General features: G+C 49.6%; 1 protein-coding gene across 1 annotated transcript; it reads left to right on the forward strand.

The window, feature by feature from the left end:
- The first annotated feature begins 8841 nt into the window (after positions 1-8841).
- AMIGO1 (adhesion molecule with Ig like domain 1) lies at positions 8842-11829 on the forward strand. The gene has a single exon (XM_044443410.1). The coding sequence runs from the start codon at positions 8842-8844 to the stop codon at positions 10426-10428; it is 1587 nt and encodes a 528-aa protein (XP_044299345.1). The 3' UTR covers positions 10429-11829.
- The last annotated feature ends 537 nt before the right edge of the window (positions 11830-12366 follow it).

Raw genomic sequence — 12366 nt, forward strand, 5'->3', positions numbered from 1 at the left:
TTTCAGCCACTGAGCTTGAAGTGACTGATCAAGAAAGAGATTTTGGAGTTGCAGTGGATAGTTTGATTAAAATGTCAACCCAACATGCATTGGCTGTGAAAAAGGAAAATTCTATCGTTGCCATAATTAGGAAAAGAACTGAGAATAAAACTACCAAGATCATACTCCTGTATAGATCTATGGTATGACCACAACCAGAACACCACATATAGTTCTGGTCACCACACCTGAAAACAGTAGAGTTAAGAAAAGTGCAGGGAAGGCCAATTAAAATAACCAAGGGGACTAGAGCAATTCCTCTGTGGAGAAAGGTTACAACTTGGATTGTTTAGCTTATAAAAAGGGCACTATAGGGACCTGAGCTGCCTGACGGTGCTGCTGCTTAATGCCAGGTCGGTCCACAATAAATCTTCCCTCATCCATGACTTGATTGTGGATGAGGGGGCCGACCTGGCTTGCATAACAGAGACCTGGGCGGGGGGGGGGGATGTCGCCCTCTCTCAAATGTGCCAGCCTGGGTATCTGGTTCAGCACTGTCCACGCCTGGAGGGGAAGGGGGGGGCGCTTTGGTTTACTGAGCCTCCATCTCCCTCACGGGACTTCCAGTCCCTTCAAGTCCAGGGCTGGAGTGCCTCTATTTGGTGTTGGGCGACCGAGACAGATTGGGGATTCTGTTGGTGTACCGTGCACCCTTCCGCCCAACAGACTCCCTGCCTGAGCTGACGGAGATCGTCTCGGACCTGGTGTTGAGGACCCCCAGGATGTTGGTCCTGGGGGACTTCAATCTCCATGCCGAGACTGGTCTGACCGGGGCAGCTCAGGACTTCATGGCCTCCATGACGGCCATGGGACTGTCTCAACATGTCACAGGCCCGACCCATGAACGTGGACACACTCTGGACCTGGTTTTCTTGACGGGGCAGGAAGAAGGTGATCTGAGGGTGAGGAATTTATGTCTGACACCCCTGTCATGGTCAGATCACTTCCTAGTGAGGTTTGTGCTCAAGAGCGGCCTCTCCCTCTGTAAGGGTGCAGACCCAATTGTGTGGGTCCACCCCTGGAGCCGGATGGATCCGGACAGATTCCTGAAGGCCCTGGAGGAGTTTCCAGCTGACAAGACTGGTGCTCCTGTCGAGGCTCTGGTCAAACTATGGAATGGGGAGATGACTAGGGCTGTTGACACGATCGCTCCTAAGCGTCGTCTCCCACCAGGCAGAGCCCACTCTTCCCCTTGGTATACATCTGAATTGCGGGCGATGAAGCAGGCCGGGAGATGGCTAGAGCATAGGTGGAGGAGATCACGGGATGAATCTGACCAAACACACTTAAGAGCCCATTATCGGGCCTATACTGTGGTGGTGAGGGCAGCGAAAAAGAAATTCTTCTCCGTTTCCATTGCCTCCTCAAAATGCCGTCTGGCGGAGCTTTTTCGGGTGGTACAAGGGCTGGTCCGTCCTGGCCCTAAGAAAGATCTGGTTGCACCCTCGAAGGTCCACTGTGACGACTTTGCCAAGCATTTCAGGGAGAAAATCGCTCAGATTCATCATGAGCTAGACTCTACTAGTGATTCAGAGGCTTCTGGGGAGATACGAATGTTGCCGTCTGGTCCAAAATTAATGGATGAATTTCAGTTATTGCGGCCTGATGATGTGGACAAGGTACTTGGACGAGTACGTCCCACCACTTGCCTATTGGACCCTTGCCCATCTTGGTTAATTAACAACGCCAAGCACGGGACTGGGACCTGGATCTTGGAAGTGGTTAACGCTTCTCTAAGGGAGGGTCGGGTACCTGCCCCTTTAAAGGAGGCAATAGTCCGACCGGTCCTGAAGAAAGCGTCACTGGATCCAGAGAAGGCCACTAATTATAGACCAGTGGCCAACATCCCGTTTCTGGGCAAGGTGTTGGAGCGGGTGGTGGCAGGACAACTCCAAGCACTCTTGGATGAAACTGATTATCTGGACCCATTTCAGTCCGGCTTCAGACCCGGGTATGGTACTGAATCTGCCTTGGTTGCCCTGTACGATGACCTGTGCAGGGAGAAGGACAGGGGGATTGCGTCCCTGTTGGTGCTTCTGGACCTCTCAGCGGCTTTCGATACCATCAACCATGGTATTCTTCTGGATAGGCTAGCGGGATTGGGGATCGGAGGCACTGCTTTGCTTCAGCTGATCCATCAGCTGTGCCCCCTACCTGGAGAACGACTGCCTGGCGACAGTGACACACGCGTTGGTGACTTCCCGACTTGACTTCTGTAATGCGCTCTACGTGGGGCTGCCTTTGAAGACAGGGATACTTCAGTTGGTTCAAAATAGAGCTGCCAGGCTGCTGACGGGGACTGGGCATTATGTTCGCATGACTCCAGTCCTCCGTCAGCTTCACTGGCTTCCCATTGAAGTCCGGGCCCAATTCAAGGTGTTGGTGATGACCTATAAAGCCCTTAACAGCTTGGGTCCTGGTTACCTGAAGGAGCGCTTACGTCCATATATGCCCACCCGCCCCTTGGGATCAGCGGGAGAGACCCTTCTCCGGGAACCCTCCGTGAAGGAAATTAGCAGGGTAAGTACTTGGAGGAGGGCTTTCTCTGCGGTGGCGCCCAATCTATGGAATGCGCTCCCCAGAGAGGTCCGCCTGGCGCCGTCGTTATTTGTTTTTCGGTGCCAGGCAAAGACCTTTTTATTCAAATGTTATTTTAATTAATATTATTTATTTATTTTATTCTCTGGCCAGGGCGACTTAATTTATATTGTTTTATAGGATTCTATTTATTTATGGTTGTGAGCCGCCCCGAGGCTTCGACGAATGGGGCAGCATAGAAGTTCCCTAAATAAATAAATAAATGACTGAGATGTATAAAGTTAAGCCTGGTGTGGAGAAAGTGAATGAGACACCCCCCCCCACCCCCGCTTTCTCATCAAGGTCATCCCATGAAGCCGATTGTTGGAAGATCTGGGCCAGATTGAAAGAGGTACTTCTTCACCACCTCACCTGCACTAGATGAAAAAGGGAAGCAGAATGCGTATCAGCAGCCTAATGATAATAGGCCAGTGAGCTCACTCAGTGGTTCATCTCCATGCTAAAGAGCAGGGCAGACAGAACAAAGCCTTGCAGAACTTCATGGTACAAATGCCATGAGACAGAAGAATAGTCCTCCAGTAGCACTGCTGGATAGGCATAGACTCAGTTAAGTATACAACTCTAATTTCTATTCTGGACAGCTGGACATTTCCAGCATATCCCATATGTAATGCAACTGACCTCCCTCTGTCACTAGACAAGATCTGACCACATCCTTGTTCCACCCAAGGGAAAGCTGGAATTGCTGTAAAGAGTCCAGTGAAATGATCAGCAAGGGGAAGTATGGCTTATTGTGCAAGAGCCACTCCTTTCACCTGTTCAGTTGATTGGTAGTGCACTTCTTCTGGGAAACATTCCCATTAATCATTCTTAGGCTGTAGAAAACCTACCCAGGGCAAACATTAGCAATTATTTCTAATGTATCTGAGCCTTCAGCCTCTATTGCACAGTGTCCACCAATTATATTTCTGCCTGATGTTTCAGTTAAGAAGATTATTTTACAATATGCATTGCAGCACCAGTAGGTGGCATGCACATGTACACACATTTATCTGTTGAGGTTTATCCAGCACTGGGTCACCAGAGCACCACCACCTGCCGTCTGCTGGACAGTTTAGGCTCTTTTAATCCCTCAGTCAGACATTCCATTGCAAAATTCTGTGAGGGGAGGAAAGATTAGCAAGGTTTTCATGCAGGGAATCATTTATCAACAGATGTGCCTCCTTATTAAAGGTCCATTGGGGTGATTAGAACAAATCACTGTGTAGTGTATACGATGATCTACTGCACTAGACTATGGAAATTTAGTGTTCATATTTTAAGAAACTGGAAAGCAACAGTTCGTCTGAAACAATCCATCGTTCAGTCTCTAATAACAGAAACTCAATAATCTTTTTTAAGGAATTCAGGTGAGCAACTGGAGATGGGACCACAAAGAACCTTAATTAATTCCCGTTATAGAAGAACTTCCATAGAAGTTAAGACCAACAACAGGCTCACTGAAGTAGAAAAGATCAGAACATGCTGGTAGGATTTCCTGTAGTGTCTGGTGATAGGGCCACATTAACCAGGATCATAAGAGCAAATGGTAGTAAGGACGACAGACTCATGATAAAGAGTGGAACTTCCTAAGAGGTCCCATTACCATAGGCTGGGAAAGATCCAGAAGTGAAGTGGGTGGTAGTGAGCTCAAGAAATCGGCTGCAAAGATTTGAAGGAATCTCACGTACTACTGAATGGTTAATGTTTTGAAAAAGGGTTATGGTGGGCATGGAAAGTTGTAAAATAAAAAGAGTCAGTAAAGCATGACATAGGTATTCAGGTAAAATCCAAGATCTTCTTTCCTGTGTGTATTCAAATTAAGATTTCCAGTTCATAAGAGCAGTTGCCTTCATGCAAAAATAGAAATCACAGTGGCCCTGCCTCACAGGGTTTTGGGGAGGAAAAGTAAGCTAAAAAGGATAGAACACTTTGCAAATTGGATAAATCTATAATTGTAAATACTGTATACAAAGGAGATTTGCAATGTAATACTGAAAGGTGGAATGCTGAAAGGTCCCACATAGCAGCCCTTATATTTTTCCATGATATTGCATTCCACTCCCACTCCCACCTGAACAGGTATTCAGGCTTTTCCACATTACATTTTTAACCTAAATATAGATTGTAACTAAAGAAAATGTCCTCAAAAGAAATATATTTCCTATAAGCATTCTGATAACTCTTTCTTCTTTCCCAGTGGCTGTGTTTTGCCTAGAATCCTGTTTATTTATTTAAACATTATACGCTGCCTATTTTCCCCATGGCGTATCTAGATGGCCAAATTCAGTATTTAAGGAAGTAGAAAAAAAATCACCCCCCGCCCCCCGAGAAACAATTTTCTGGCAAATCCCCCACCACAAGGGCATTTCCAAGAAACACGGGTATTGGTGGGGGGAGGGGGATCCTGTCAACAAAAGGGTTATGATTAGTTATGATTAAGGCATGTAATTAGCTAGGTGGAGGAATGTGTGAAAACATCAAAGCTTCCTTTATTTCTCTTCCAGAACCTATCAGAATCTGCTATTCTATAGGATCTTATTTGTGCCTTAGCAGTAGGGGTGGCTGCCCAGCTGCCTATATTATAATGCTAGGAGGAAAAAAACTCTGGGCATCTTAGGAAGATTTAAGGATCAAAAGGTGACTACACAGATGGTCTGGAAGCTGAAACAGTGGTACCAGCACTGCTCAGTGTATCTCTTGAACCAGTTCTGTTTCACATGGATGAGGCAATTCTTTGTGGTGACCAACTGATATGCTTTTCATGTTTTGGTTGGGGTGCGGCTGGGGGGAAGATAAATAGCAAAGTAATACATGACCTGGGGGGGGGGGGGTGATTAGGTTGCTTGTTTTTCCAGTGTAGCTCTTTGTAGCTCATTTTTATCATTGTTTTATCTGTTTGATTTTTCTGGTGTGCCCCTGACTTGGGCATTTACAAAGGTGCCAATAAGCAATATAGGAGAAGTTTTCACATGTGATGCAAATTAGGGCATCAGCTTTTTGCCTAGTAGTACTTGTACAAAAATCAGCACTGAATCTGTGACAGCAGAAAGGACTATAATGAAGAAAATCTATCATTCTCGGGCAGGATAAGAACTCAATGTATAACAAGAGCAAGTCCATTCCACCCATTATGCTGAAGTTTTTGTATTCCAAACTTTATTGACAAAGAAACTTTATTGACAAAAAACATTTCATTTTAAAATAGCTCTCTTCCCCTTTGTAACTTTTTGATAATAATCATATTCCAGACTAAAAGGCATTTTTAAATTAGTGAAAATATCAAGTGGGGTAACCCGTATTCTTTTATCTGTCATGCAATCCTGTCACTTTTAAGAGATGCTAAGGGCTGTTTATCACTGTGTGCCCCTATAAGCGTTCTACCCGGGGCAAGCATACATAAAAATATGTGCTGCATGTACCTTACATTTTTGCATGTATGCATCAGTACATTGTATGCCTATAGTGTGAATTTAAAATACATGGTGAGAAGTAGCCTGACAGTGCCTTTTAGATCAGAGCATATTACCATGCATTGGTTTTATTAATTATGAATAAAAAGCAGAAGAGAACCTATTTAAATTGTACATGCCGCATTTGTATTGGCGGTTGCTGCATTATCAGTGTACACAAGGCTTTGCAACATAAGCAAAAAAAAATGGCTGTGGCCTCAAGAATCTGATGGTTTTATAACTGACAATGAAAAGAGAGAGTGGAGAGAGAAAGGCAAAAAGATGCACTGCTTCATGTCTTATATTGTGGCTGAAGAGATGAAGATTTGGATTTGCATTGTAAATATGGAAAAATGCAAATCCAGTTTAAGCATCAGCTTGTGGAATTCTTAGTCCTTCCACATACCTAATCCCCATGTCTATCTGTTACCCAACATACAAAACGTCAGGTGTGTTAACAGATAATGAAATACATGTTCAGAATACATTGAACAAGTCATTTTGGATGCAGCTTCATACGCCCTTAAAAAAGCAGGTCGCTGCTCCTGATGGCTATGACCCCTTTAAACAGCTTCAGCTGAGGCGCCAGTTGCACCCTTATGTGGAGAAACCAGATTTGACCTTGCTCATTCATGCCTTCCAGGATAGATCACTATCATGTGCTCTGAGTGGGGCAAGCATAGAGGACAGGGGGATCCCTACCTAGGAAGTAACCCAATTAGCAGCTTCCCACTGGGGCAACTCTACCTTCACGGTACCTGGGTAAGCACATTTTGTAGCTGCATCCCCCTGAAACAGCCTTCCTCCACCGTGGCAGGCTACTTGTGTTCAACTTCAATTCCCAGCATGCCCAGGGGTGGCTGGGGGATGCTGGGGGGTCGTCCATGGCATCTAACACAGCAAGGAATTACTGAGAGATAGGACAACTGGTCTGTCCAAGGTCACACGAAGATCCATCAGCTATTTCGGGAAGCGGATCGAACAACTATCTTTAATGGTGCCATCTATTTGCAGTTCTTAATAGGATCCTTAGACTTCTACTAGCGCTGCTCCGAGTTCCAGCCCCGCGCCAAATAAGCGTTTTTCTTGCTGCGACTGAGGGGAGCATCGCGGACTTTTTGCTTTCCTCCTGCACCACGAGTAGCTAGTATCTGGTCTTTTCTAGCTAACAGATGCGGGGAAGCAAGTCAGGGGTTAAAAGCCTGCCACACTTCATTGGCCTGAAGAAGGTTCGTTCCATTCTTAGGAACGCGCGCGTTCCCGGCAGCGAGGGATGGCTGGCCTGCTCCGCCACCCCCGCCTCATCGTACTATTTGTAGCTAAACCATAACAACGAACGCTTGGCACGACTGTGTCCGGCGCATCTTTCTTCCAGAGCAAGAGAATTCCTTTCCTGGGCAAACCTCGGTAAGCCGGAGAGGGGGCGCCCTGCTGGAAGTTCACTGCAGGGCGTCCGTTCGCAGCAAGACGGGGCGGGCGGGGATCCCCCGTTCGTACGGGGCGCCTTTCCAGCAACTGTCCCAGAATCACCCCGAAGGCTGCCGCTCGAGGACGCGTCCCGCCGCGCCACCGGCAGCGCGCACTTCCCGGCTGCCTCTACAGAACGACCTGGGCGGACTGGCGGGCAGCGCGAGTTCCCCCCCCCCCCCCCCCCCCCCCCCGGCCCCCCCAAAACCCCCCCGGGGGGGGGGGGGGGGGGGCGGGGGTCCCCCCCCCCCCCCCACTCCCCGGCCGGTCCCCTCTGCTCCCGACAGGCGGTGGGCGAGTGTGATTATGCCAAGAAAACTGGTGTGCGGAAGCATCGCGCGCTCTTATTGGCCGCGCGCGCTTCCGCGCACGCGCACGCACGCGCGCGCCGCCTGCCCAGCGCTTTCCTCCAGTCAGCTAGCCGGGCTGAGTCTCTCGCGCCGCCGCTCGCGTTCACTTCGCTGCCCGAGCCAGCTTCCCTCGGCGTCCAGCGCTGGGAAAAGCCCTTTCGGCGCCCCAGCCCTGCCCTCTCCCGCAGAACAGAGGGGAGCGCGAGGGTCGTGGGAAAGTCCTCTTAGCCATCTTTCCCCCGCCCGCCCCAGCCGACTGGGCAGCGGCGACGGGCTCGGTCCAGAGGTGCGGCGGCTGCTTCAGCACTTCCCGCAGTCGCGCCGAATCTTCCCTTTTGCAGGCAGGGACAGGAGAGGCCACATGAGGAAGCAGCGCTGCGTGAGTCGCCCCGCCGGGATGGGCTGAGCGGGGGGCGGCAGAGGAGCGTCTTCGCCAGCGAGTGAGTGCGTGGTTGGCGCTGCGGCTCGCGAAGGCTGTTGTTGCTGCAATGCAACACCGCGTGGCAGGCTGCAGGGCTCGACGGATATGCTGAGGAGGAAGGGAGGAGGAGCGGACGCGAACGCACGAGCCGAGGCGAGCTGGTCGATGCGAGGCGTCCTTTCCCCGGCTGGGCTGCAGGGAGCGGGCGGCGGGGGCCGCGGCAGGGGCTTGGCCTTCGCCTGCTGCAGCAGCAGGTGGACCCTGCAGGCGCGGCTCTGGGGATGAGCCCAGCGGGCGCGCTTCCAAGCCTGCCTTACGCCGGTTCTCTGCGCCGCTTGCCGGCAAGCACACGCTTCCGCCGCCGCCTGGAGGATCCCGCCCCCCCCCCCCCCCCCCCCCCCCCCCCCCGCCGCCCCCAGGGGGCCCCCCCCCCCCCCCCCCAGCGCCCCCCGATGCTCGCGGCTGCCCCAATGGTGCCCGCCCGCCCGCTTCTCCGTGACAGGAATGTGACCTTCCCCCGCCGCTGAGCCTTACAATGTGGTTTCAGGATGCCTCGATGTTCCGTCGATGTCTGGCGCCGCGTTTAAGGGGCGCTTGGCTCCTGCTGCTGCTGCTGCCGTCGAGCTTGGGCATTGTCCGCAAAGGGGGGCTGGCCCTGCATTGCCCCAAGGACTGCGTGTGCGCCAGCAACATCATCAGCTGCTCCAAAGCCGAGCTGAAAGTCTTCCCCGCACACCTCCCTCCCTACGTCTCTGTCCTAGACTTCAGTCACAACGAGCTGAAGCGGCTCCGGGCAGAATGGGCTCCTGAACGGCTCTCTCATCTCCACTCCCTCTTCCTCAGCCACAATGGCCTTCACTTCATCTCCACTGAGGCCTTCTGCAATGTCCCACACCTCAAGTACTTGGACCTCTCCTCCAATGCCATTGAGGCGCTAGGTGAGAACCTCTTCAGTAAGCTGGAGGAGCTGGAGGTGCTGCTCCTGTACAGCAACAAGATCTCCAAGATTGACCGCTCTGCTTTTGATGAGATGGCCAGCCTCCAGAAACTGTACCTGAGCCATAATGACATTTCCCGCTTCCCACTGGAGCTGGTGAAAAAGGAAGACCCTAAACTTCCTCAGCTGGCCCTGCTGGATTTGTCTTCCAACAAGATCAAGATTTTGTCTGTGAAAGAGGTGAACGAGCTCCCAGCCTGGGTGAAGAATGGCCTCTATGTCCACAGCAACCCACTTAGCTGCCACTGTGACCTCTACAACCTTTTCACCCACTGGCATAAGCGGCAGCTCAGCTCAGCTGTGGACTTTGAGGAGGAGCTCAAATGCCTGGATCAGGACAACCGAAACATCAAAATTTCCAGCCTCAGTGACCCAGAGGTCATGAACTGCAGCGAATTCAAGGAGCAAGCCCTGGAAGTCCACCGTGGGCAAAAAGTCATCATCAACTGTGACACCAGGCAGCGGGGAGTAACCTCTACAGAATGGACGACACCCAGGTTTGAGCGTGTCCCACAGGAGGGGGATAATAGCTCCATGACTGTGCTGACAAATGGGAGTCTCCAGATAAAAAACATCAGCCTGGAGGACATGGGCCCGTATACCTGTAATGCAGTAAGCCAGGTGTTCAACGAGACCTTCTATGTGCAGGTCACAGTCCATAACTCCACCCTGCATGGCACACCAGACACACTTAATACAGCCTACACCACTCTTGTGGGCTGTATCCTGAGTGTCATTCTGGTGCTCATCTACCTGTACCTGACCCCATGCCGTTGCTGGTGCCGCAACAGCGAGAAGCAGGCTAATCAACCAGAGGACAGTATCAACTCCTCAGTGCTCAGCACCACTCCCAATCATAATGCTGACGTGGCTGGGGGCAAGGAGGGATTAAATCGACACATGGTGCCAAGCAATGCACAAGGCCAGAATGGCAAGTGCAAACCCAGCAGCTCCCCCACGCAGCCCGCGAAAGGGGCTCCGAAGACCGAGCGGAAAATGTCAGACCCAGACTCTGTCAGCTCCGTCTTTTCAGATACTCCCATCGTGGGAACCCTGCAGAGTGAAGGAGGGAGAGGCTTGTCTAGCAGAGACAAAGCAGGGCCTGAATTAGTGGGGCTACTGTGATAACTCCAACTACAGGAAAGAAGAGGGGAAATAGATCTGTCCCCTTAAAATACCGTAGTCATGTCTGCAGTTCTCCAGTCTCCCACAGGATGTTATAACATTGCTGTTTTATTCGCCTCTTGTCAAGGCCAGCGCTAAAAACCACATGTCCCATCTTGTCCTTGAAGCACAGCCGTTTCTGAGTACTCCAGTTTTTGAAGGACGTGATTTTTCAGCTCTCTTATATTGGAACTTGACTTGTCCCACTAAGAAAAAGAAGAGGCACTCTGCTAATAGGCCCAGTGGACTAATTAGGTTTTCTAAATACCACCATTGATGGGACTTTCCTTCTAGGCATCTGTGCAAGTAGAATATCCAGAAGAGCAGCCCTGATCATCTGTTGCAGCAAAACTGGCAGTGTCCTATGTCATCTTAAAAACAGTATTATTGTGGCATACGCTTTCATAGGTGGCTATCTACTTCATCAGATGCATGAAGTAGACCTAGAAACTATGTCTTTAGCTATCATTCTTGGAAATTAAACCATAGTCATGTCCACAGTAGCTCCAGCAACAGTAGTCGTAGCCCCAATTAGCCATAGCATCGTAAAAAGATGTTACTTTTTTAACAGCTTAATTTTAAAATATATTACTACAAACATTTTTTGTTAAAGCAGAAAATAAAGGTTCTCACCATAACAGGCTTCTCAGGATATAATTCAAAGCATCTTCTAGCAAGCAGGCCTACCTATTTTAGAAACCTCTGCTCTGTTCTGGACTCTGAAAGAAATTAAAATTGCACATTTGGAAAAATTGCAGTGGAGGCGGTAGTTACGGAGCCTCGCTTCAGTACAGAACTTTGTGAAAAGGAGTTAAACCCAAAGATTGTAATGTTCGTGGCATCAAAATGCAAGAAGAAACCTACAGTCTTGGTAACTGGTAAGCCAGAATTCTACCCTGCTAGCTCTCCCACTTTTGCTAGCTCTGAGATGCAAAGAGACAAAAATGTGTCATGGTCCAAACCAGCTGCTTTCCCCCCACAGCTTTTTGCTTGGTGGTTTAACAATCTGCTGCCCCTTACTAGTTCTAGTCATAATAGCCAGGGAGTTCCAGTACAGTTCTTCATTCTTGCAAAACTTTAGTGAGTTTGGAGACTGTGGGAGTCTTTAAAGATCTGGGAATCCTGAAGTAATTTGGCAACCGGTTCATCTTCCATCAGTTTTCTTTTGTTCACCTAACTGCTTCAGGAGACCAAATGTTCTACAAACTCCAAGTGCTTGGTGGGGGAAAGGGAAGCTCATGAGTGACCCCAAATGCAGGAGCCACTGCAACAACTATGAGTAGGAGCACCTGTGGCCAATGACAAGCCTTTGTGGAATGCTGTGCTCTCTTTCAGCTCCTTCCTAAACCATACACCATTATGTCTGGCTCTTTTCTAGTATTTTTACATTTTGAATTCCTTTCTCCCTGGCTCCTTCTCGGTTTTTCTCAGGGAGAAGAGTGTAGAAAGAGCAAAGAAAAGGGGGAAGGACTCATTTTCAGCAAGTCACAGTGGCTACTCCTTTTCTTCTAATTCCATGAGGGTTCAAGAAAAGCCGTGTGTTAATTGCACTGCTATGGGGTATTCAGCATGACCTCTCCTGAGATCTCTCAAGCAAGTGATGCAGGAAGGTCCTGGCCCAAGACAGTCCTTGTGCAACTTGCCACGATCCTGTTTCTCAGGTCCTAACAAAAAGAGCCGAATTCCATCTACTGAACCCAGCTCAGAATGCTCCATTCACTGTGGGCAGCCTTGGAAAGCCCCGAAGCCATCCAGGAGGGGTGCTGTCAAGGGAGAAGTCCCTCTTCCCTTTAACATAGTGCTTTGCAAAAGTTCCCACTTGATCTGCATTCAGACTCCATTGCTAATCACAGCTGATTTACCTGTTCCCTTCAGAGAACAGCAGGACATTGAGGAAGA

Source organism: Varanus komodoensis, unplaced genomic scaffold (genome assembly GCF_004798865.1).
Source record: "Varanus komodoensis strain SLA01 unplaced genomic scaffold, ASM479886v1 scaffold1, whole genome shotgun sequence".
NCBI lineage: Eukaryota > Metazoa > Chordata > Lepidosauria > Squamata > Varanidae > Varanus > Varanus komodoensis.